A 26,070-nucleotide genomic window follows, 5' to 3' on the forward strand; every position below is an offset into this window, starting at 1 on the left:
TCCTCTCCTCCCAATCAATAGCATTCAATCTTCATTCCTCAGCTTGCGGTCCTCACTCGGGTCCTGAAATGTGTGTCTTGCTTTTCCAAAGACGGCTGTTTACTTGGAGTTAATCAGAGGGACACACACAGGCCCGAGCGGCCTTGAATATACCTGTATGTCTGTCTACATGCTTTTCTTCAATCTGTGTATGTGTGTTCATTTGTACCTACGTGGAAGACAAAGTGTTTCTTTTTTTTTTTTGTTATGTTCCTTTGCTATGGGTTGCAATATTTGTCATGCGAAAATTTGAAACCATTTCTTACTGACTGACCGACCAACCAACCGCAGTACCATTTGGCAACTGATGATCCGGCCCGAAATGTCGCCAGCATTTACTGTCAAACAGCGTATGTGCGTGTCATTTCACTGTGGGATCGAATGTCGCCAATGGGACTGGTGTAGACACCCCCAGTCACACTGTGCTCTCCCTCTTCTGTTACCTGTTAATCAATCAGAACCAAGTGTCTTTGTGATGGTAGAAGACAATCAGTTTCAAAACAAGAAAAAAAGGTAGAGAGAGGGCAGGCCAGTGGGGAGGAGGAAGGGGAGGACGAAAGAACAAAATCAAGGGAAAAGAGGCTCTCTGAATTGTGACGAGCTGTAGCGCCCGACTGCCAAACGACTGCCCCATCACCCCCCCCCCCCCCCCCAGCTCTCCCCAAAACACCCATCTTCCCATCCCATCGAGCTTGACTCGGTTACACAACACTCCGAACCGAAACATTTCAATTTCACTCCCTTCTCATCCGCTGTCACTTTTCAACCTCCTACGCCCCCCCCCGCCCCCCCCCCCCCCCCCTACTGCCACAATGTAGTGCACTGCAGGAGTAGAGAACAAGAGCTGTGGTGCAAAGAACATACTTCCCATCACCCGCCACGACTTCCTGCTAATCTAACGATGATGTAACCAGCCGCGAGGAATAAAAATGGCTCCGGTTGGTGGCTTTTGCACAGAGAACTATGCAAACACCTGACCCCCCCAATCTTAATCGTTGCTGCTGGGTCAGAGTGTACAACCCTCTACCCCATCCCCTCCCTCCCCTCCACATTATGACACTCCCCCCCCCCCCCCCCATGCCCCTGATCCCAGAGCGGCCGGAGAAACCCCAGTCACTCTGGGTACAGTAGAGAGTGGCTGGGGAGAGGAGAGCACTACAGCGCCCCATGTTTCACCACACTGATGTCATACAGCGTTTCATGAATGCCCCAAACTGCCATTGACATCAAAATGGAGTCCATGTTTGATGTTTGCAAGCTGATCCTCCCCGCTCATGGCTCCATTGTTCTACAATGTTCGACTGTCTTTGTCCCCAGCGCCAAGGAAGGGCCACAATCAATGCAAAGATGCTTACATTGTACTTACCTAAGTTTACAAAGTCGTCTGGAGACAGTGGCTTATATTGCACTCGGACAGACAGACACACAGACAGACACAGGCACATGCTGGAGAGAGTGAGTCTGCCTTTTGAGAGTGTTTGCTGAAACCAAAGATGAAATCAGAGGTATGACAATCTGGCTACCTAACCTAGGAGACAAGGTTGAGCTCTCTGGGCTGCTCTACGGGTCCTGTGATTTACCGGCCATGTGGACATTCCACCTCTTGCACTTAAAACACACACATATATATATATATACACACACACACACACATACATACCCTGGTGTAGTCTCCCCCCCACACACCTTCAACCACACAGAAACAACGGATAAACCCACTCACTACGTCTGGTCAGAAAGCCTCTTTTCCCTCCTCCCACTGCAGAAGCCGGAGAGCCTGTGGAGGACTTTTAGTTTCACTCTAGTTGAGACTTTTGTGAAGGAAAAAAATCTGAGTAATAACTGTTACAGAAAAATAAAAACTTAAAAGGATAATATGGGTAAAATTGCGTGTTTTGAAATAAATTAACAAATAAAACAATTGTAAAACAAAGATGTGCTGTCGGTTTATTGTGTTTGGTTTGATCTTCAAAGGAAATCCCCCGAGACCCCCGCAGATAGAAATTTGATTTTTACCACAACAGTCTGAAACAGGAAAGATCAGAGATGTTCATGTAGAGGTAAACTGTCTATGTGAAGACAATAAACAAGATTTATAGTACAAACTGTATTTTGTATATTATATCATATACTTTATTGGAAAAAGTAGCAATACAAAAGAAGAGTGCAGGCTCTCCGAACAATTCTCCTCAAAAACATGTTTTAAGTACAAACACATGACGAATCATCTTTTCAATTCAATGTTGGAGCAACAATCTATGTTATGAAATATTTGTTACATGATTGTTGTTCGTCATGTGAATCTGGACTTGTGAGTCAGTGGGGTTGTTACTTGCAGTCACCTTCTCATCCACCGTCGGCACGGTGCTGCGGATGCAGGTCCCTGAAGTGATGAGGCGTCCGGCCCCGGCCCCCTGAGAGAGGGCGTAAGAGGAACGGCGAAGAGACGTCCCCCTTCTGAACTTTGACCTCAGCTCCACCGGCTGACGGGTCGCGCTGTGCACCTACATCACAGACGGGTGAGAGTGACCATTTGCCACGACAGCTCATGCTTTTGTTTTCATGGAAATGAAACCACAATAACTTGTTGAATTGGAAACAACTCAAATTAAGGTACACAGCTCCGCCCTCTTACAACTCAAAATTAACATGAAATGGGAACTACATTCAGTATCATGTCGGGGTGGTCCTAAAGTCAAACAGTTACGTTTCATAAATCGTCAGCAGCACATTTTCCTGTCAGAACCCAGTAGGATGCACACAACTGGATAATCATTACTGAGAAAAATAGTGAAACTGTTACATAACTGTCAAAGTCTTCTGTAGTTTTGGAAAAAGGCTGAGATTGATGTTCAGGACCTTACTGCTGTGTGCTTAATCATCCCACCAATTTCAATGGATATGTGTCTCACATCCAAGTGACTGCTAAATGTTTTCATTTCCAGTTTTTTAAACTATTCATTTTTTTCCTGACCGTCTTAAGGGGAGACACTACAGGTAAATAAGTAAAAAATAAAACTAATAGATATCACCATGAAACGTACCCAGTTGATTACTTTCATTAAGACAAGTTTTCTGAAATTTGATATACATTTTCTAGATCAGAAATCTGAACATTGTATAAAGCCAGGTTCAAAATTCTTGTTTCATTTTGTTGACATATTAGAGTCGAAGGATTTTACAGACGGAATTTTTTATATCTTTTTTTAATCACTCCATAAATAAGAATATACTGTCAACCTCCACAAAAAAAAAAACTTTCCATGTTTTCAGGAGTAAAATGTTGTATAAATCAGGGTATGAATGATATATGAACAAACCCCCACTGTAAAATGACATCCATTTTGCAAGACACTCAAGTGAATATGGTAATACATATCACCATGAGACATCCTCAGCTGATTACTTACATTAAGATCATTCTGAAATGTTATGTTTAAATATGCAAATGAGGCATTATCTAATGCCAACTTTTAGTGAATTTAGGAGAAAGTAAAATCAACACCGAAATGTGTATTTTAGATGTTTTCTTTAAACTAGTCTGAAGGAAGACATCTTTCAAAATCTCAAAAATGATCAGTGCATTCAAAAAAACACATTGTTTTTGCCTGTAGCGTCTCGCCATCGTGCAGATTACTCACCTTGTGTTTGTCATGCATGGTGAGGATGACATTGAGAGCCAGAGCGGTCAGTGAGGGCAAAACAGCCGTCCAAGTAGCGAGCAGAGCTGCGAGCCACACGAGCGGATCGATGAAGGCCTTATCAGACACACCTGATGAAAAGCACACACAGAGCAATCAAACCTGTTCACAGGAACCATGACAGATCATCGGATCAACATTAAAAAATCATTACAATTGACATTTTCTTCTTGTGTGTTTTGATTTTTTTTTTTTTGTCAACAATTGTTTTGATATTATTTGTCTCCAAGTGAATCAAGTCCAGCAGTTTTCTGCAGTAATGGATGTTAAAATGGCCACAGAGAGGAGCAACATCCCTCAAATGACAGAAAGTAGGTGTGCACCGAGAGGAGCAGAAATGTACCTATATAGAAATAGTCTTTGGGGGATTTCCTAAACAGCATGGGGCTTTGGGTGATCCTGGTACAGATGAAGAAAAGCACCACAGAGACCAACACAGCTGCTACATTGAACTTCGTCCAGTATCTGGTCAGCAGCGCGATCTGAAAGACGAACAGAAACGCTGTAATCAGAGGAGAACGGCTCATCTGGATAAACAGCCTTCCTCCTCACCCTCTGTTCCCAAAGAGTCCCCAACTGGCCTCCTGATTAGATTTACTGATCACCACATTAGCAAGTACCACCAGCTTGCTCCCGTATTTACTGTTCTGGTTAATAAATTGTGCTGTAGCCTCTTATCCAATACCTCTTAAATACAGACCAATTTGGCTTAGTTTAACAACTAAGCAATTGATAATTTCCCACAATTTCACTGTCCAATTTCAAAGAAAAAAAAAAGTAAATTCCCGCTCTTATTTATCACATCTGCATTGCTTTATTTTAACCATCTAAAATCTTGCTGTAGCCCTGACAACAATAATCCACCTTTTCTCATTTTTTTCTCAAATGGCTGTGACAAAAAAAGCTATTATGTTTAGAGTGTGATAGTACAGTTTCCCAGCATTAATACAGCAGCAAACAACTATTTGCTATGTGAAGATATAGTGGAGTTATGTCTACCTGAGCAGAGAATGAGGTCACCATCTGTGTGTGTGTGTGTGTGTGTGTGTGTGTGTGTGTGTGTGTGTGTGTGTGTGTGTGTGTGTTGTTATCAAAGCTTCCCTGTGCTTTCTTGCACATGCTTTCAGTTCATGTGAGCGTATCTCACTGCCGCCGCTCTGCACTGGTGGCTACAGCTGATAACTCCGTCACGACATTGGAAGTGTTGCACCCACCCTCCGGTTCCCCCCTCAGGTAAACGCTATACGATCTCTCAGCACTTTTGACGTTGTTTACACGGTTAGCACTGTTAGCACCGTTAGCTGCAAGCCACCGACTCAGCAGCCACCATGGTGAAAGGCAATCGAAATGCTCCCAATCTTTTATACATCACCTCTAAACATGTAAATATAACAGTAGGCTCAACAGCATATATTGTTTTTCTATTATATACTAATATATTAAATACATACATTTTTTTGTTATTCTTGAGGCGAATTGAGTACTTGCCCCACAAAGGAAACAAAGCAAGTGGTGTGCATGTTGCCTTCTACTCATCATATGATTTTAATTGTCATCATATTTCACCTTTTTTGTTGCTTCTCCAGCTGCAGTTAGTAAATTTAGATTTCATAATTTTGAAAATGAACACACTTTTGAATAAAACCTCTTTTTACTGTAATAACATCAAATTATGACATCAATAGTTAATTTAATTGAGGGTGTATAGCAGGTTGATTATGTAATAATATCCAACAATCCTCTTCTGTTCTCATATTACATTTTAATTAACTTTGACTTAACTTTGTGAACCACAGAGTTTCTGTGGTTCACTTGCATGTATGAGAGAAAGGTGTGATCCTGACCTCGATGTTGGCAGTGAGCGTGGCTGCCAAGGCAACAGTGACTGCCATGGTCTGATAGTCATAGGCCGTGTCGTAATAGACTCCAAACGGGATGAAGAAGAGTACAAGTGATGCGTAGACAGCATAGAGGAGTGCTATAGACAGCATGAGAGGGCTGGAGAGCTCCTCTCTCTGTCCAGCCTTGTACAGCTCCGGCCACCTCAGACTGCTGTCTGCATTCACGTCCTAAAACACAAAGACGCAGGATGAAACATTATGACTTAGATTTTAAAATACATAAAATAATATCAATAATGAAATATCATTCGTAAAAACCTCCATCTCTTCAACTGCCTCACCTGTTCAAAGAAGGCCAGACACATAATTGGGAACGCTGTGTAGAAGACTGTGTAGAGAGCGATGAACCAATTCTCATACAAAGTCTGCAGGAGAGAAACAGATGATGGAATAACTACAGGATGTTTTCTCCATGTTTTAACTTCAGTTCATTATGTGACTCCAAATGGATAGGTATAATTTTTGGACGTGGGGTTGCATGAGGCACTTATTCATAGTCAGTGTATCACCTACGGTAGATGGCGGTCGTTACGCCCCCCAGTTTGGAGAAGCAGGAGTGCCAGCCCCGGAGCAAAGCAATGTACTGCAGTGGGCAGCAAAACCTCACCGCTTTACCTAATTGACAGACTTTTCGACTGGGAACTGAAGCTCCATCTATGCTCTCTCAAAAAGCCACAATAGTCCTTTGACAAAAACAGTCATTTTGCGTCGCAGAACACCGGAGTCACTGGTCTACTGCTGCCTCGATCGGTTGGTTTGTTCGTGTCATTGTGGGACTTTGGTGTTTTAAAATGGTTAGTTTGGATTCGCCAAAGTCACACAATAACACAAAAAAATTACCACTCAAGGCCACGGTAAAGCAGCAACTCCTGTGTTCTGTGAGGTAAAATCACTGTTTTTTGTTGGGTTTTTTAAATGGAGTCTTGTGGCTTTGAAGAGAACATACAAAAACACACAAAACAGCTTCAGTTCCTCGGCAGAATGGTAAAGTGGTAAAAAGTTTCTGAATATGGCAAATCAAACTGATAATGATTTTTTTACCCACCTTTCTTTCAGGTGGGTAAAATACGTTTTGCTGCTGCCATCCACAGCAATAGATTGCTTTGCTCGGCAAAGCAATCTATTGCCTGTTTCTCCAAACTACGAGTGCGTCGACCGCCATCCACTGACTATGGGTAAGAACCTCATACAAACCAGTACAAAAAAATCCTAACTATCCATTTAACTCTCATCCATGTATGTCTAACCTGAGCACTGAAGCCGTTGAAGAAACCGAACCATATGTGCACGAGAGCAAAGCCACAGGTCTTAAACAAGAAGTAGAGCAAGAAGAAGGAAATGCGGCGGTAGGACCAGCGTCCATGGACCAGTAGCAGCCTCTGCAGAAATCTGAACTGGGACAATGCATAGTCCGCGTTCTGCACCGCCTGACCTCCTTCCACTCCTTCTATTCCCACACCGACATGAGCCGCTGGTGTTGGGGAACAGCAAGAAAAGACACGGATCGAAAAAGAGAAGGAAAATGTAAAAACATATTACCAAAAAGCACAATATACCCAAATTGAATTAGTACACGGATGAGTAAGATTTGGCAACAATTAACAGCTACAAACACACACCTCTGTCATATCACAATTCCACCCGACTTACTCTTGATCATATTTACATCATTGGCACCGTCCCCGATGGACATGGTGACAGAGCTGGAGTGTTTTCTGACCAACGTGACAATGTCAGCCTTCTGTCCAGGTGTGACACGACAGCATAGCACCGACTGACACTGTTCTGCCAGGCTCATGAACGAGGCCCCCCATTCTGGTCTCTGGTCAAACTCGGCCTGGAGCACAACACCATCAAACAGCTCAGTTTTGGTTATATTATACATACACAGTATATATATAATATAAAAAAAGTACCTTCTGCAGGACCTTTATAGGAGACTGCCCCGTTACTTTTGGGTTTCAGATAGACAGCTTTGACATCTCATAGAAAAAAAACCTTATGCATTTTAGATCTGCCAGGATTAAAGCTGCTATGATCAATATTTTATAGTAACAACGGGTCGGATGTTCCCCTCAGATCTGCAGTGTTCAGCGTGTTTCAGTTCATTGCTTTCGTTTCATAAAGATATGGCCGATCATTTTCTCAGAAGTTGGTAGAGACAAAAGCAGAGCTAAAAGGAGAGTGAATATTGTGAGTGACAATCATCAGGTAGGCACAAATTAATGCCAATGTGTCTCCTTATCCAGAATCTATTTATCTACTAGGTGTCTACACATGCAACTGTTTGTTAACCAGTTTGCCATATCAATTAAAGTCAGTGTTTTGTTTACAGCTTGTTTCCCCAAGTGGCCAAAAAAATCAAGTACAGTGGAAACCGCTCATAGTGATCACGGTTACAAGGATCAACCGCTGATATTGATCAAAATGCTTGGGACAGAATCATTCCTGTAAAAATGTTTAAAACATTCGCTTATCGTTGTCAAGTAGTCAGCTTAAAGTGTTCATATTTATCTGATATGAGAAATAAAGCAAAATCAAAATAAGTTGGTTACAATAATCATCTGCTTATAGAGATCAATTTGACCCAAACAGACGTGATCACTGTAAGAGGATTCCACTAGTATTGCAGGTTTAAGAAAAAAACTTTATATCTAAAAATTCTACTTTGTGACCAATACACAATTAACTGTAAACAGCACAAGAGCCTTGAATTTCCACTGTCCTATCCCGTTCTCCGACGTTAACAACACGGTGTTTCATCATACAGAGTCAATTGTAAACTATAGCGCGACAGCTAATTGGCCGTTTGAAAACTATTTGAGTAACCCACTGCCTGTATGTCCAGTGTTTACCAGCTCAGGTCCAGTGAGGACCACGGCGGTCTTTGCTCCAGCCGACTGCTTGTCTACAGCCCACAGCTCTGTATGTCTGGCCTTGATGAAACTGACCCCTGGGTCTGGGGACTGGAGTATCTGTCTGCAGGGGCAAACATACAAAGATCAATGAGCTGGTGTGAGTGTGTGCATGAGTGTGAGTGTGTGCATGAGTGTGTGTGTGTTTTTTTTTTTTTATCATTGCTAACCTCAGCTCCTGCCATTCCAGTAATCTGGTCTCAGGATCCAGTAGCTTGCAAGAATATCCAATATTCACTGCAGTCTCTGCAAGGATGAAGAAAGAGCGAGCAGGAAAAGACAGAAACCACAGTGAGACATGTAGGCATGAGACATGTGGCGCCGCTCCCATCTCCTGCTACAGTATGTCACAATACCTTTTTTGTCCCCAGTCAGTACCCATACTTTAAGGCCAGCCTGTTGGAGCAGTGCAATAGTCTCAGGAACGCCCTCTTGAAGCCGATCCTCTATCGCTGTCACCCCTAAAAGCTACGAAAAAGAGGAAAGTTCAAATGCGTTACTTTGTGTTCCACACATACAAAACCTAATTTGGGGAAAAGTTAAGGGCAGAAACCAATAAGCTTGATTTAAAAGACTTTGTGTCAATGATCATCTTTACCACTTTTAAGTAGCGGACTGAAAATAAACATTTAAAAATCACATTGCAGACGAGCCCACCTGCAGCTCTCTCTCCATCTGATCGTATAGCTTTTCCAGCAGTGCGTCACGGTCAACGGTCGCCATGGCAGCAGACTGGGCCAGAGTTTTACTCCACTGCTCCCATGATGCCTCGGGAACAGATCGAACCGCAACACACAGAGTCCTCAGACAGGCCTGGGCAAACAACTGACAGAAGATAAGTTAACACATTACTATAGGCTGCACATTATTTACCGAGTGATCTTATGGGCAAAATTGAGGAACTGACAACGGAAACACGAGATAAACACTGCGGTTCATGCCTCAACTATCTCAAAACAAGATTGCTGCTCCTCTCATGAAAGGTCTATCGATCAAGAACTTTTAACTTCTCAGATGCTCAATGCAGTGTGTACACGCGTTGATAATCAGACCATTGACAACAGCGATGGAAGATATTGTACGTTGAGTACAGATGAAACACCTTTACTGCACAAAGGTGGTCTTTAGGTACATATGTTTCAGCCATGCTAGCAGCTTGGGACTAGGAATGGCAATGTTGGTACGTCGGTCGGTCCACCAACAACAACTGGATGAATTGCCATGAAATTGTGTTCATATATTCATCGTCCCCAGATGATGAATCCTGAATTTTTTGGCGGTCCTCCCTCGAGCTTCAGCATGAGGTTGACATGTTGGGCTTTCAGTGATAATCTTGACAACTATTGGATGGATTGAATTTGGTAGAGATATTCACAGAGCACAGAGGACTGATCTAGTGCATCTAATTACAGTTTTATGTGTAGTGTCTGGATGGATTGCCATGTAACTTGGACAGGGGAGTCCATGTTTCAGGATGCCGGAAATAAAACAAATTCTTATAAAATTACACAGTAAAACAGTTAGTTAGGTTTTATCACTGAAAATAGTACCATACTTTGTCTATTCAGTGGCGGCAACCAGCCCAAAAGCATTCTGGTTGTTGTAGGTGTTCTACTTTTGAGCAAAAGGGGGAACCACAAACCTATTTTTCTGTTTTCTCTGGTCATGTAGTCTCAATTTCAAAAATATTTGCGCCTTTCATAGAAAGCCTAGTTTTATGAAAAGCCTTTCCAGTGGCAAAATGCTTCTTTAATACTGAAATGGAAACCAAAAGATACTAAGAGTGTCATATAAAAAAGTAGGCTCAATAACAGCACACAGTAACGGTTCAGTAGAAGCTCCAGTTCACCTCCAGGGCACTTTCAATCCTTTCCTGATATGGAGAGTCCTTCTGCAGTCTCTCCAGGATCACAATGTCTGCCCCTTTACAGTAGAGCTTTAACCCACCCTCCGGCTCCCGCACTGAGAAAAAACAAAAAACAGTATGGATACATTTTTCAGAAAGAAGTTGACATGGAAGAACTTAGCATAAGTACAATTATAAAACATAAGAAGAAATTGTAGATATATTGTTAGTGTGTATTCACAGGGCTACTCTCACCCAGTACAGACATGCGTCTTCTCTTGCTGGTAAAGTCCAGCAGTGCCAACAGCTGATATTGGCGAGTGACACCCAGCTCGGAGACAACGACAAAGTCTCTTGTCCTGGAGAGAAAGGCCCAGCCCAGCTCCCTGGCTGCACCAACAAGAGCTTCCTCATCTGGGGACGCAGCCTGGTAAACCGGAGCCTCTGGAGGAATGAAGCCAACATGCAAGGTGAATGTAAACAAGTTGTCTTCCGGAAAAACCCCCACAAAAAACAGTGGAAGCATGAATCCCACACACATTTCATCAGGAATAAACCAGTGTTTTCTGAAGTTTGACACTTTTCTCAGATGGAGGATGAGAGCTGACACTACTTTGATCTGAAATCACAAACAGAAGTGGATACGCTCACACAAACACAACCTTCTTTCAACTCTGCCATGACGGTGTGACATAGAGACAGCGCTCTGAGGAACTGTCTGCTGAATGGACACTGCTGTCCTCTGAGCTTCTCCAACAGGCCGGGAGCCGACATGAACAGCCCGCCGCAGGAGAACGGATTCCAGCTCAAGTCCATGGGCTGCACACATACAGGGAAAAAAGATGGCGCACCAAATGTTACTGTGCACTGATATTATACAGTGCTGCAACTAGGGAGGAATAAAATCTTGATTCTTATTTTCTACGATTCTGAATCGATTCACAGCTTCCAAAGATCTGTTTTTATTGTTTTCCTCACTTTATTTATTTTATTTTGTTCTTCTGTACATGCATGAACATCTGTGCAAAATTTAAATTTCATACTATGTAATGTTCTCATTAATTAAAGAACAACATCTGTACAGGATGACTGAAACAGCGTTCAGAGTTTAGTGTCAGAGATTCCTGTTCTTTCACTAAACGTTTCACCTTCATGTCGACATTTGAGTCGCCGCCGGATAAAATAACCGTCTTTGTTTGGTTAGAGCTCCTCTCATATAAAACTATTAATTATAATGTGAGGATTGACAAAGCCGCCATCTGCTAACATGTTGGTATTTCAGGGGAAATATCAGAGACTATTTACAATTTTCCAATGAGAATTGATTTTGTATCAGGATCCGAGAATCTATTTTGAACATGACATAAAACCAGGCACATAGTGGAGAAAAAGATTTACCATGAAGAAAGGTTTGAGAATACCTCTGAATTAGGTTGAAATACATGAAGAAGAGGCAAGGAAAGAACAAATTACAGTTAAAAGATGCAGATTTGAGAGTCGTTATACCTCTGTGTCCTCTGCCGTGACTGATGCATCACCTGTGAAAGTCGAGAAATTAATATATTTAATAACTTGCAAAAAGAAGATTTGAAATGGAGTTAAAGTACATGATTAGCATGTGCAAACCAAAATAAAAAGAAAGGAAAGAAAAAAAACATGAACCAGGAAGTGACTCAGACATATGGTTGATGTGATTCTGACAAGGTATCAATTACAGCTTGTCTTCAGTGGGCAGAGCCAGTGTTAAATATTTAGTAGATGGACTCTGTTGTGTCTGTTGGGCGTGAGCGTGGTAAGTGTCTCCCGCTGTCTCTGTCTTGAGGAAGCCGGCTCCCCGGAGGGACCTTTGCTCCACTGTGAGCCAGCGACGAAACCTGGCTCTGTGGTCATTAACAAACTCCGTTACAAAAATGTATATGTAAGAAAGTAAATAATTATTAAAGTCATGTTAATCAGTATCTCATTTTTACAAAAAGGGATGAGAAAGAATTCTATTTTTGTCTTAATATTATAGTCAACATGACTGCTTCCTGATGACAATCAAAGTTGCTTAAAGGGATAGTTTAGATTTTTTGAATTGAGCTAAAGATCTCCTGCTGGTACTGTCTGTTTCTCCAGTGTGCTGAATGCCATCTGTAGGTAATACACCAACTGTGGATCGGTACCTCATACAACCTCACTTCAAAAAATCTGAACAGTCCCTTTAAGGTCCTGTGAAGATGCATTTTGAGAGCATGTTGACTTCAGAATTTGATGTGCATCCCGTTAAAAGTGCAAGATACAATTTAAAAAACTGATTTTATTTGTTGGACGTGTCAGAGTGAGGTTGTTCAAATGTCAGAGTGAGGCTGGAAATTGAATTTCGAGCTAGCCGTGCAGCTTGAGATCAGAATAAGATACTTTGTGCTGGCATTGTGTTGTTGTTTTGTTCTAAGAAGGACAATTAAAATATAATTAGATGCATAATAAAATATAGAGATAAATATATATAATATAAGATGGTTTGGTTTCAGTTGATGTCTTACCATAGACTTCCCCAGCTATGCAGCATTGTCTGAAGAGCAGACGGTTCTGCGTTAGTGTCCCAGTTTTGTCACTCAGCAGGTATCCCACTTGGCCGAGCTCCTCGTTCAGTGAGGTATTCCTGGCCTGGGCCGGTCTGTCTGCCCGCTGCCAATACATCTCCATATCCCAGCCGATAAACAGGCTGTGGACCGAGTGGATCACCTCAAACCTGTGGACACACAGACGTGGAGGACACATACACAGTGAGACAGTACACACACACACACACAAACACAGGTGTATTTCAGACTTCCTCTCTTTCCTTAAATTGAGTGCAGTGCTGTGGGTGGAACTAACGAGATGTAGAGAGAAATGGGCATGGCCGGGCTGAGCAGGATGATGTAGCTCCAGAAGACGAGGAACCCGGTGTAGACGGGGTTGCCGTCAACCACCATAGGAGACAGAGTCCCCGTGTGGCTCATGACCCAACTCGAAAACACGCCAGCGCCGATGGCAAGGAGCAGAGCTGTGAGCAGCACGGACAGGACGATCTACAGATCCAGACACACACAGTTTAGAATAACTCCTCGAGTTGTCGTGCTCGTCATCCACCTGCCCTTCACCCACTCACCCCCATCACCACTCTATTGAAAACTCTTTCCGTTCGAGTCCTCTTCACTCTCAGTTTCCCGCAGTTCCTCATGATCTTGGTGTCCGCGCCTGGTACAGAGCAGACAGCTATTAGATGCCATCGCTCCGGCGGCCTGCCCGGGCGAGTTGTGAGGCCATCCTGCGGCCAGAGGGTGAAGGTTCAAGCCCTTGTGTCAGTGAGCAACTGCTGACGTGCCCTTGAGCAAAGATGCTGCATCCCTACCAGTTCCCGTGGGGTGTTTGACCCGGCTGCTGAGAGGTCAGGGAGAATTTCCCTTGCAGGGATTAACAAAGTTCTAGTGATGTCTCAATCTTTTATAGACATACTGAGACAACACATTCTCACTTCCAACTCAAGTCATATGCAGACACTTGGTCAGTGGTCCAACACTTCAAACTATGACGTCCTACATACCCCTCTAGAGTCAGATTTGGACTTTTCAGGGACGGCGTGTCAGTTTCTGCTTATCATAAGCATAGTGTCTTTAAAAAAAAAAATAGACTTCCATCATCTCAAGAAATGTACAGTTTCCGCTCATTACATGCAAACAGTCTCTTTTCAAAATACACAAATAATAAAGTAGGTTTACTTAGATCTTAGGTTGACTTACGCAACAAAGCTACTTGGTTAGGTTTAGGAAAAGATCCTGGTTGGGGGTTAAAACTAATTACACTTGTTCCATACAGCCGCAGCGCTGGTTAAGTTACGTGACAACAAAACTATGGTTAAAATAACTTAACATTGAATTGGCTTCATAAAACACAGAAACAGTGGTCTCCTGGGTGAAAGTCTTGTGTTTGTTTGACCCATCCAAACACCTTTTCTGTCCAATGCAGATTTTCTCGCTCTTTATACTACGCCAGTTGCTCTGACCATCTATTAATGATGCGGATGGATTTACATTGGGAGTGAGTCGAAAGTCGGGTGCCTCTAAAGACGCTAAAGGATGCCCCGGTGCGTCCGTATCAGACGCCGAGGGCTACTGACCAAACATCGGTATTTGACGAGTTGGGAGGGAGAACTCAATTTGCCTGAGAATGGTTTGCCATATCTTCAAACTGAAACAGAAACTGACTCCGACTTCATCCGACTGCAACAACATCAACCCTGATCATGCATAATCTAAAGTAGGCCGTGTCAACCGTGTGTGAGGGGGGGGGTTAAGAGTTATAATCAGGCTGAACCGGGGTCACACCAATAGACAGTCTCTGATGAATGTTATGAAACCCATCTCTGGAAGAATTTGATCTATTGATCTGTTTTACCAGAACTGAAAAGGGTCATAGCAGCGAGATCCATGACACCTCCGCCTGGTCCAGTAATCTCCGATCAATGATCACTTAAAAAGACAGGAGGAGCCTGTAATCTGCCAGACGTTAACAGACCCACATTTAAGACACAGCTGCAAGAGTTAAGTACTGTCCATAATTAGCAGTATAATGTATTGCACATAATAAAATTTGTCATTGAAACAAGCGGAGGCCACAGTAGAAGGGGAAATGAGGATAGGTGGCATGGACACAAAAACATTTTTATCTTGGTTATCATACACCGCTATTGGTCATTGTGCAAAACACAAGAGCTTCTCTTCACCTTGTTTTCCTCAGATCATATTTAGACTCGACAGACCAGTTTGACGGTAGCTAGCACCCATTTTCTGAACAAAAACTGTATCGTTTATCCGCTCACTAACATCTCAGGCATAGAAATTCCACAGAAATCCCCTTCTCGACGCTGAATAAATCCTGCTACATGTACCAGTGTATACGGCCAAGCCGTAGGCAAACTCTGTGTTGCGTAGGACTGTTCCCCTCAGGAGGACGTGCTCATTTTCCAGCAGAAAACACTCTCCTCGCCAGTGCAGCTGGCCTCTGAAGGTGTAAAGGCGATTGTTGGGCTCCTCACAAAGCACGACACCTGTAAAGTGAGCAGGTTACATTTGCTCTTACTTTGGCCAAGTAATGCAATTCTGTAAAATGGTTTACTTGTTTGCTTTTGCTCCATTTTAAACACATTGGAATTTGCATTCTTAATAAGAAAAACATTTATTCACCATCAAAGGCCGCAAGCGCCTCCTCTGAGGGGTGAGAGGTCAGCTCATTGTGTGTGGCACTGAGCGCCTGCCGGAACTTGAGATTAGTCTCTCTGTCGGAAGAAAAGACATTTTATTGGACATCTCTATTGTCCACTCGTGTGGGAATTTGTCTCCAACTTCACAGATATACATACGCTTCCTTATATCATTAAGCTATATCGCTTCCTTTGCGATTTTTTATTGTTTAGTAAGATGACAGAGGATGGAATAAATTATCTATTGATGTCATTTAAATTCATTAAACAAAGGATGTAAAGGGTCCTGAACTAGTTTGTTATATTTGCCAATAATATCATTATTAGGCAGGTACTGATACCGTGTCTTTTCGCTTTATCAGTATCTTGGGGAGGGGAAAGTGACTTGACTTGGGGCTCGACTCGACTGGCCTAAGAAAAAGTGACTTGGGACTTACTCGAGACTTGGACCAAATTACTTGATTCGCACGTCTGCTGTTTAGAAGTCTGGAAGAAATTTATTTAATTATATAGACTCATTAAAAGGTATTTACTTTGCAATAAACCACAAGGCAGGTATACCTCTCAAACTGGTTCTAACTGGTAACAAAGAGTCTCATGTTGTGCAAACGGATAGCACTCCTTCACTGATCCCACGCTGTTTCGGGCTCATATGTATCGTAGACCTTTTACACTTCTCTGAGCCACCAAGAAGCCTCTGATCCGCTGACCCAGAGCGTATGAATGATTTTAGACCTTTAGTGACCAAGTTCTTGTTGTCCTCATGGCAAAAGAACAGAAGACCGATGATCTTGGTCATTAAAAATCAATATAAAGTATAGAAATTATATATTTTTACACTATACTTCTTTTAATAATATAGTTTATGTTGCAGAACTTAATTGTTTTTACTTGTTTTAATATACTACTAATATTACCAGTATAATCATCATGAAGTACAGACATGATATATGATGAATTAAATGTTGAATTTGAGGTTTAGTTTCTTACCCGTCGATATCTGCTGTCTCCACATAACACAGACTGTGAGGTTCTGAACTACACAGGAGGAGAAGGTCAGCCTGGGAGGAAATAGAGAAAACAGTCAAATTAAATAAAGAGTGCTTCGTAGAAAGTTACTGGACACACAAATAGAGCTAGGAAACGTTTAGCAGCTGCAGGCTGCCACGCTGATTCCTATGCTTTTCAGGTTACAGAGTAGGTCAACAAGCAATTCATGCAATCGTATCCTCCTTAAGCAACAATTAATACTCAGACACTGTTTCCTGTACTGCTGTTCATTTCCGTGTTTTATAAATTGAAAATCTCACAGGGATGACTTGGTCTTTGTGGATCCGCAGCACATCTCCCACATGCAGATCCCTCCACTGTCCTTTGTTGAAACTGAGACAATGGACGGACGAGGGGTGAGCAAATGGAAAAAAAAATAATCAACGGCTTTCATATGACGACATTTTATTAAATTTGCTGGTTTCAGAACTCTTAAATATGCAATGCTACCATATATAACAACTTTGTTTTCATAGAGCAGAAGTAATGTTTTACAAGATTTCATATTAAAGACACAAAGGTAAAGAAAATCCACTATCAAATTTGAAAATATCCAAACCCAAAACTATTCATTTTAAATACACAAACTAACCCAACACACCAAATATATCAACTAAATGTAAATGATGAATGAACAGCAGATGTGGCCTATATATTAAAACATTACAAGTTCAGGAACACACATTTTTTCTTTCCTTCTATAAGTGAAATATTTTTTAGTTATGCACAATATTGGATTTCTTTTGATATTTACACATTCTAAACAACAGTTGCGGTCGCTGAGACAATCATGAAAACAGGCACAACTGGGGCAAATTTGACCTATTTCACAAGTTGCAAAACAAGGTACCTCCGTATCGCAGACATATTTGTTTTTACACCTGCTCCGCCAACCGTTTGATGTGCCGATATCATTGTGTATTCTTGATATATGTGACTATACTAGTACTTTACAGCGAAACATGCCAACGCCTTTAACTGAAATGCTATCTGCTAGTGCTAAAAAGCAATGGTCTTTATTGCGGATCTCAAGCGGTTACTACACTTGAGGGTAGTCTAGTGAACAAATGATCTTCTTACATCGTCTCTTAGTTCACAAGGTGAAGCGTATTATCAGGAGAGTAACATTCTCAGAAAACAGACTGAGGCCAACGTATCTCTGAAGACAGGAGAAGATGTCATCAAGAGGTTGGTCAAAGTTCGTGTCTTCCAATAGGTGTGGAAAATGTTTTTGCCCTGCTCTAATGCACAAAGGGACCATTTAGGGATTCACTCATTCACACTTCATTAGAGCTTCATTACAGGGCCGTTTCAAACTGGAAGTCCTGAGAGAATAACAAACTGTCTTTGTCCTCACCTCTGGGAGATGAGTACGTCACAGGGTCGGGAGTTAATCTCAGCGTCGCTGCGTCTCCTCGCCTGGACCACAGATGGAGAAAGAAAGAGAGAGACAAAAAGAGAATGAGAGAAGAGACAGAGATGAGACTGAGGAGCGTGAAGGATGGAGGAAAAGAGTGATGGACGGGGAACGTGCGAGAGGGAGTGAGGGTGGCCGTGAGAGGTTGAACAGGAGAAAGGAGAACCGCCATTACGGGGCTCTACAGTGACACCAGCTGGGAGATTTACACCCTCCACTAAATGATTAGTCAATAGAGAGGGGTCAAGCAAGCGTTTCACCCAGAGCTGTTAACGACCGTAACTCAGTGATGCACTTAACCAGAGAATTCTCCATGCAAAACATCACGCCTGCATTTAAAAGGAAAAGCTTTAATGATAGGAGAGAAAATTAATGCTACTGGGATGACTGGTTTTGTCAATGAGGAGAGGACAAGGAGTCAATGCGGACAATGAAGGAGGGAGAAGAGTGCACACATTCTTAAGTGCTATGTGCATAAATGCATGCGCGAGGCCGGTCGTATATATTTGTGTTTAAGATGCATTTGTGTGTGAGCGGGTGGAATCACCGCTGATGGGATGTCGTCGTCCCCCCCCCCCCCCCCCCAGACTCCACCAGGGTGAGAGAGGGAGGGGAGGGGGGCACTACGGAGTGACTGGCAGTCTCACCATGTCGTTGGCAAGGTCTTTTATCCCTCTCACAGAGAGTACGATGGTCAGCGGGATGATGGTGATGTACCAGGGAATGGCTGAGATGGCAGGGACACACTGGAAACCACATGCAAGCACGAACACACAGGCAGGCAGGCAGGCAGGCAGGCGCACACACACACACACACACACACACACACACACACACATATACCGTATAAACTATACACACACACACACACACAAAGTGCTTCCACAAATGATAATAAAGCAAAAAACAAATTAAGAAAAATATAGTAAGTGGACCTTGAGTGAAAAGGATTTTGTCAAACTGTACTAATGGAACTCATGATGTCCCGATTAAGGGATTAAATAAGACGACATCCTGTTGAAGAACTTTTTAGTTGAGGTGAATGAAAAATAATTTCCTCAGATTTTTGTTAGTATTCACGATTTGTTTTCAGCACCCATTGATTTCTGGGATTCACTGATGTTGCTCTTTTCTTCGACTATTACCAAGATAAGAAAAAAAACATCTTGTTTTTACAGTCCACAATTTTTTGTCCAATGCAAAGGAAACTTACATTTAACATTTTAAAAACATAAAAAACCACATTAATTATTACATTTCTAGGTTAAAGAAATACTATTGGTCCATTGATCACAATTAATACTATAAAAAGCCCTTGGATGATATTTTGTGCACTCAGCTGCACTTCCGATGCTTTTTGATTTTCCAGAACCACCAGTGCAGGAAAATCACACATCTACTTTGTTTAAATTTGTTTAACAGTACCTTGATTTCACTACTGCTGACGTTCTTCTTTTTATAGACTTTTCTTGGTTATGTGCCGGAGTATTTGCACACGGCAACAACACCTTTCATTATATAGTGTTTAGGGGGCGTTGCATATGCTAATAAACAACAGGCCATCATTTCCATGACTTCAGACTGTCTGCACATAAAAAAAAAGATCATCTAGAGTCAAAGCATGAGCTACACCAGCAGAGACTTCATCTGACCTGCAACACCACCATGAGGAGGAAGTAGAGATTGGCCACTCGCTGAAACTGTTCAAACAGTGTCAGGGGCAGGAAAGTCAGGGGGGAGTACTTGTAGCTGCGGATCAGATTGTCCTGGCAACCGACACGAACGCCAACAGAGGGAGAAGCACAAGGGAAACACACAGTGTTAGCACATTAACCTGCTCCTCTGTGCATCAGCATGCCAACAGGTGTTAGATTACACTGTGGAGGGAAAGAGGCGCATGCGCGGGTGACTCACCGCGTATCTCCCCCAGCGAAAGCACAGGAAGGATTTCTTCTGCTTGTGGTAGTGACCGCTGTTCGCCCTCACCTCCCATGTAAGGCCTGTCAGACACACGGAAGGCCGAGTATTAGCTCTCAGAACCCATTCACAAACAATCACTTCATGTATCATGTTACATCTGCAGACAACAGATGGGACGTGAGAAGTACACATGAGAAGTGTGTATGCGTGCTTCTGTGAATGTGTATTAATATGCAAGCGTATGTGGTGGGCTAATGTGGATCTCAAAGGGAGTCTTGCGTTGCCTCAAGAAGGCAAAAAACAACTAATAGCATCTGTTGAAGAAACGTGATCCCCAATAGGAGAATATTTCAATCTACATTAAAGATCACATACCGGCTGTCGCCTGTATATGACACTGACAGTTTGTGTAAATGGATACGAATGTTGTAGTACGTTTCGTTTCAAATCAAAGACGCTGAACTCCGCTCGCCTCTGAATGCGTGTCAGTAGACGCGGTGAGAAAAAGAGACACAGAGCATCAGGTGGAGGAAAAAGGAAAATGGAGGATGAGGATCAAAAGAGACGTACCAGATTCAAGGCTTTCCTTGGCCATGATGCAGAGGAGACGTTTGTCGACTTGGGTTATGCTACATGGAGGAGACAACAGAGTGAAATGGCTGCTGGTGAGCCTCTCTAAGATACCGTCTTGTTACTCATTACACTCATTTACCATGACGCTACAGCCAAAAGGTTAGAAATCACTGACGCGGATCTAAAAAGACCAAGTCCTCACCAAAGCTCTACAAACTAACCCATCCTCGACTGAATAAACAAAATGTTACTGAGGTGAGGCTTGTTTTGTTTTTTTTCTCTCCCATATGATGAAATACTTAGAAATGTACCAACTCTTCTGTCTGAATCTCTTCCGGAAGCTGGATGAGCAATCCTGGTAAGAGAGACCCGAGGCTGCTCCGATCTAACCATCTGAATCAAACCTGCGAGGATTAACATGGAGAAAAAAATCAGCACGCCACATTGTACCTGTTGCTAAGTCATCAGAACACATTTAACGACAATAGCTGTTAATAGTAATAGCGTTGTAATAACTCACACAACTTACCTGCATTGTTAGCCAGCTCTGTCCGTGGGCATTGTGGCGTACTCGCAGCCAGGTGATGCAGCCGAGTCATCAATCACGAAGCTCTACCGACCACAGATGTAGATAAACATGATTGTTTTCATAACCATTATTCAGCTGCTTTTCATAAACACACACCAGTTTCATCCATCCCCCCCCTTCGTTTCTCTGTACGCCCCGGGGCCCCGCCTTCCTCTCACTCCCAGGTGAAGGATCCGGTATCACAGACCGGTCTCCCTGTGCACCTTATCTGAGGAGAGGAGGAGGAATGGAGGAGGGGCACCAAGGCCAGTGGAGCATAAACATATTAAATCACAGTTTCGTTTATGTCATTTTCCACAGCTATTAAAATGTAAAAACAGAAACATCTTTAGTCTTTAGGAGTAGACTACCACAAACAAACATTGGAGACTATCTGGGTGAACTGTTCTAACTAACCTAGACAACTTCGGTGTCCCAGAAAATCTTTGCAACAGCAGGGTAGTGGTGATACAGTGGGAGTATTGGTTTACAGTCATGTGAAAGCAGCAAAACTTTGCATTGTCAAACTCGGATTCTCATTTACAGGTTGTGTTTTTTTCTCCTTTCTCCCGCAATCTCTCTCTACATACAGTATTATCCTTATCATTATATTTTGTATAGAAATCTAATCTGACAAAAGATGTGTATTATGCAATATAGTTTAAATAAACCTTGCCACTAGTCTAGATAACGTTTGATAAATTCCTCTGACCTAATTAACAGTGTGCTTCCAAAAACACAAAAAAAAATGTTATTTTATTCATGACATGACTAAGGGGCAGTCACAGTTTGAGTTATACTGGATGTGAAAAATGAAACATTAAAACACAAAGAATAAAGTTTGTCTTTAGATAAAAGTAAAGCGGTGCGTTATTTATATAAGGGCTGTAGTTAACCTTTCTGCCTTCTTCATGAATCTAATGCCACCTGGTGGAGGTAAGCACCCACTGCAATTTACCCATCAGATGAAGGTCAAAAAGGGTGAATTTGACAACAATGGCTTCTCTGAACAAAAGGCAGCTCGCTGGATATATATATATATATATATATATATATATATATATATATATATATATATATATATATATATATATATATATATATATATATATATATATAGATAGATAGATAGATAGATAGATAGATAGATAGATAGATAGATAGATAGATAGATAGATAGATAGATAGATAGATAGATAGATAGATATATATATATATGTTCTCTCAATGTCAGTTAAATGTACTATTTGTGGTTTCATATCTTTGTCTCATTTCTCTTTCCTATGTAAGTGAGGTCGTCCCCACAAATGCCACATATCAACACCTGAAGGTGTGCGTATGTTACGTCTTATATATGTGTGTGTGTGTGTGTGTGTGTGTGCATATCTAGGGCGATCTTTCCTATCTATTTTTACAGCTGGGCTGTGCAGCACAGTGGTTAGGGAGATGTGCCGATGGTGTGGCGCACGCTCTTAGGCCTCCACAAACAATGGCAGTCAATAGGCCAGGCGTTCCCACCACAGTGTAACCGTTGCCTATCACGGCTGCTAAACCTCACAACCATCAGCACGTAGGAGAACGGTCTCATGTCTAATTTCTACTCCGATATAAATTGATCCTATCTTTCTTCAAATTAGCAAACATGAGCATTTCGAAATAATATTTAATCTAAGTCATAAATCCCAAACCAAAAATGTAATTCTTTCTTCAAAATAGAGAAATAAAATATTCAATTGCATCTGGAAATTGTAAGCAGAAATGAGCAGCATGAGAAATTAAAAATGTAATCTTAAAGCAAAAAGACAGACGATGAAAAACACTAAAAGAACAGTCTCACATTATTTAAAGTCGGTCTGAAATCACATATCTACGTTGAAAAAGCTCTAATCATTCCTCCTGTCCATACCGACCGAAAAGAGATTGAGATTATTACAGCATTTAATGTACATATGGACTTCATGTGAGTAATGTTTTGAGAGAGACAAAATGTAACATTGCACTTTAAATGCACGTATGTATGCTATATACTCCTAGTTTGTCTCTGCTAGAAGTAAGAAAGTAAGAAAGAAACTGGCAAGTCAAAAACAGAGTTCCTTTAGATAATCGTATTACTCATGCCGTTTCGTGTGCTAGCTGCCAACATTAGCAGCACTTCTTATGAATTTCTATAACTTTTAAGTTCTTGGAACCAACTGCCAAAGACGTCACTTATTATATATCTAAAAATGAAACATTTCCAGTTCACATCTAGCTAAGATTCACATTCTTACCGCAGCATCAGCAGCCAGTGAGAAACACACAAGAGGAGGAGATGACAAGTTTAACTTCCTCATGTTTTCTTCATTAGAAAATGTTAATGTGAACAAACTGCTAAACCAGAAAAGGCTTAAAAAAACCGCAATGCCCGTCAGATATGTACAATTACAGATTAATTTCTTGATATCTTGAGGAAGTCATTGAGCTGTACTCCAAACATATTGACACATTTTTTGACTCCTTTCTTTCACTTAAGTGTGTTTTTTTTAAAAGCATTGATGAGCACAGAGAAATCATAATTACACACAACCATGAAAACCACAATTTGCAAGACCCACACACAAACACATGCATTATCTCTATGCATTTTGTCACACAGTTAGAAACAAAAGGCTGAGTTTCCACTACATATGTTCGTTCTCATCTCGTTCTGTATCTCACAGGATCTCAGCAGTCCATGACCCTCAGACTACCTCTGACTTCACTACAGTGAGTGTGAGAAAGCAGCTCTGGGCTGTGGGAAGCTTCTCAATGCTGTTATTTCACAGGGGACCTACATTACAACTGTAAAGGGTTTTTTAAGTGGCACTGTGCAAGAGTCACACTGCAGCCGACTAGGAGGAGACGATACCCTCAACTCAACTTCCTGTAAAAAGTGGTTAACTGCTCAGTTGTGAGTTGAGGAGAAGGAATCAGGCCAGCAGACCCCAAAATATCACATATATAAACCCCTTAAGAGGGTTGTAAAAATATACAGGGTTTGACATGATATACAAGCGGTGTGAAGTAGGTTAAGATGAAGCAAAGACAAAGCAGCGGTATTTCTTGAAGTGGAGTTTCAGAGTACTGCAGCGTGTCGAAAGTAGAACATGGTGGGGTTTGTGTTTGGGTGGGAGAGTGTGTGTGTGTGTGTGTGTGTGTGTGTGTGTGTGTGTATGAGAGAGGAGTGGGGGGTGACATAACATAAAAATTCACAAGAACAAACTGGTTAGGCTAACCCCCAATGATGACTAACTGAGCCATTGGTGACTTTACACCTGAGCAAAGTGTGACAGTGCAGAGAAACATGTCACTAGCGGGTGTAACGGACCACTGTCAATCCCTGATCCCTTCGGACCCCCCACAGACAATAGTCAGTGCATGGCAGTCGGTACGCCCCCCCCCCCCCCCAACTAACCAATGACAGCAGTAGACCAGCAGCTCCTGCGATCTGTTAGGTAAAGTTACTGCTTCTGTCAAACGAATTTCTGGCTTTAAAGAGAGGGCTTCAGTTTTCTGTCGGAGGGCAAATAAATATACAAATATACGGATGACAAATATAAAAAAACAACAACAGCTTCCATGCTGGTAATTCCGCCTGCTTTTCAAAACTGGGAGCGTGCCACCATCTACTGTAAATAATACACTGACTGTGTATAAGTACATACAACTCCTCTTCAAAAGAATCTGAGCTGTCCCTTTAATAACATCAGCACAAGCGTGAAAGCCGGTTTGGTTGGCTCTCCCTTGAACTCCTAGAAAGCATGGCTAGTAGCAAAACTGAAGACTAAATCAATCAACAATAACTGAACCAAAACAATCTTTGCTTTCAATCAACCAGGAAATTATGGAAAATGTAGCAAAACATAATGCTAAACACAAACAAACTCGGTATAGTAAGTGTTTGCGATCATACAGATGCAGTACTACCAGCACCATACGTGTATTAATCCAGTTAATAGTAGTCCTGTTTAACTTGTGTTTGCTGAAGCTACAGTGCTTACTGTTAAAAAATGAATCAATAAATTTGTGATCCGTTTTAAGGACCGATGTCTTCTGTATGAACAAGTGAGTGCCACAGGCCGGCTGGGAAGATATTGAAACTAATTGTTGGGTTTCAGGCTTTTGTTTTGCTGACAATAAGAAAAGTATCATTTAAAACCAGCCTTAACCTTTAACAAAGACTCGCGAGGAAGGCCCACTGCATCTTTATTTTGGGAAAGGAGCAAAGCTACGAGCAGCAAGGTGGTCATCAGCGAGCTGCCTTTTGGTCATTCTCTCCCTTGAGAGAAATGTATACGAGGCGTGATTACCTCTCCGACCGAAGTGTTGACTGCACTGGGCGGTCACTGTATTGTTATAAAACCCCTCCTAATGCTCGAGATTAATCAAACACACAGAGAAATCATCTGCAACAGGATGTGGGTGTTGCCACACAATGAGAAAGTGGCAGTGGTATAACTTATGCTGGCATACCTTGATGTACCACAGTGCTTTCTGATTGTGCTCATTTGCGCAGTGAGTCATCCTCAAAGGGAGCAGATACAGTCAGTACTGAACAACAGTAAAGTCAATCAAAGCTGAATAACTTATTAATTAACCCTTACCTGTATCATTTGACATTTGTATTAGATGGCATGACCTTCACAAATACACATATCCGCTGTGCAGAGGATTGTGGGTCAGAATAGCCAGAGAAGCCTGCTGGTTTGCATACTGCAAAATGTGACCGGACGCAGTAGGGCATACTGTTTTTTTTGGCATACTGCATCTGACATACTAAATCTTTCTGTCAAAAGTATGTTAGTATGAGCTTTAGAACACATGTTAATATGTTTACTTCTCATCAAACCCTTCAGACTAATCCGCATCAATAAATAAAATCTGATATGTTACTA

General features: G+C 41.9%; 1 protein-coding gene across 3 annotated transcripts in view; it reads right to left on the minus strand.

Annotated features, from left to right (window-relative positions):
• Window positions 1–2,204: 2,204 nt before the first annotated feature.
• atp8b3 (ATPase phospholipid transporting 8B3) overlaps window positions 2,205–26,070 on the minus strand; it is a 42,336-nt gene continuing 18,470 nt past the window's right edge. Inside the window, exons 3-31 of one of the 3 annotated variants that reach the window (XM_068726005.1) lie at window positions 21,119–21,201; window positions 20,905–20,993; window positions 20,587–20,645; window positions 20,011–20,096; window positions 19,749–19,862; window positions 18,744–18,842; window positions 18,037–18,098; window positions 16,940–17,012; window positions 16,620–16,690; window positions 15,613–15,704; window positions 15,318–15,476; window positions 13,539–13,627; window positions 13,265–13,458; window positions 12,928–13,136; window positions 11,909–11,940; window positions 11,065–11,221; window positions 10,658–10,846; window positions 10,406–10,518; window positions 9,214–9,381; window positions 8,913–9,024; window positions 8,727–8,802; window positions 8,497–8,620; window positions 7,292–7,478; window positions 6,889–7,112; window positions 5,923–6,006; window positions 5,585–5,809; window positions 4,084–4,222; window positions 3,681–3,811; window positions 2,205–2,543 (exon numbers count right to left, since the gene is read on the minus strand). In XM_068726005.1, coding sequence (XP_068582106.1) covers window positions 2,301–2,543; window positions 3,681–3,811; window positions 4,084–4,222; window positions 5,585–5,809; window positions 5,923–6,006; window positions 6,889–7,112; window positions 7,292–7,478; window positions 8,497–8,620; window positions 8,727–8,802; window positions 8,913–9,024; window positions 9,214–9,381; window positions 10,406–10,518; window positions 10,658–10,846; window positions 11,065–11,221; window positions 11,909–11,940; window positions 12,928–13,136; window positions 13,265–13,458; window positions 13,539–13,627; window positions 15,318–15,476; window positions 15,613–15,704; window positions 16,620–16,690; window positions 16,940–17,012; window positions 18,037–18,098; window positions 18,744–18,842; window positions 19,749–19,862; window positions 20,011–20,096; window positions 20,587–20,611 — 3,477 coding nt within the window. In that variant the 5' untranslated portion in view covers window positions 20,612–20,645; window positions 20,905–20,993; window positions 21,119–21,201 and the 3' untranslated portion in view covers window positions 2,205–2,300. Of the gene's footprint in view, window positions 2,544–3,680; window positions 3,812–4,083; window positions 4,223–5,584; window positions 5,810–5,922; window positions 6,007–6,888; window positions 7,113–7,291; window positions 7,479–8,496; window positions 8,621–8,726; window positions 8,803–8,912; window positions 9,025–9,213; window positions 9,382–10,405; window positions 10,519–10,657; window positions 10,847–11,064; window positions 11,222–11,908; window positions 11,941–12,927; window positions 13,137–13,264; window positions 13,459–13,538; window positions 13,628–15,317; window positions 15,477–15,612; window positions 15,705–16,619; window positions 16,691–16,939; window positions 17,013–18,036; window positions 18,099–18,743; window positions 18,843–19,748; window positions 19,863–20,010; window positions 20,097–20,586; window positions 20,646–20,900; window positions 20,994–21,118; window positions 21,276–26,070 lie in introns of those variants that run through there. The other 2 variants (XM_068726004.1, XM_068726006.1) reach the window with 2 other exon arrangements.

Source organism: Cebidichthys violaceus, unplaced genomic scaffold (genome assembly GCF_023349555.1).
Source record: "Cebidichthys violaceus isolate CVI_PGR_0920_01 unplaced genomic scaffold, fCebVio1.0.p SCAF_37, whole genome shotgun sequence".
Taxonomy (NCBI): domain Eukaryota; kingdom Metazoa; phylum Chordata; class Actinopteri; order Perciformes; family Stichaeidae; genus Cebidichthys; species Cebidichthys violaceus.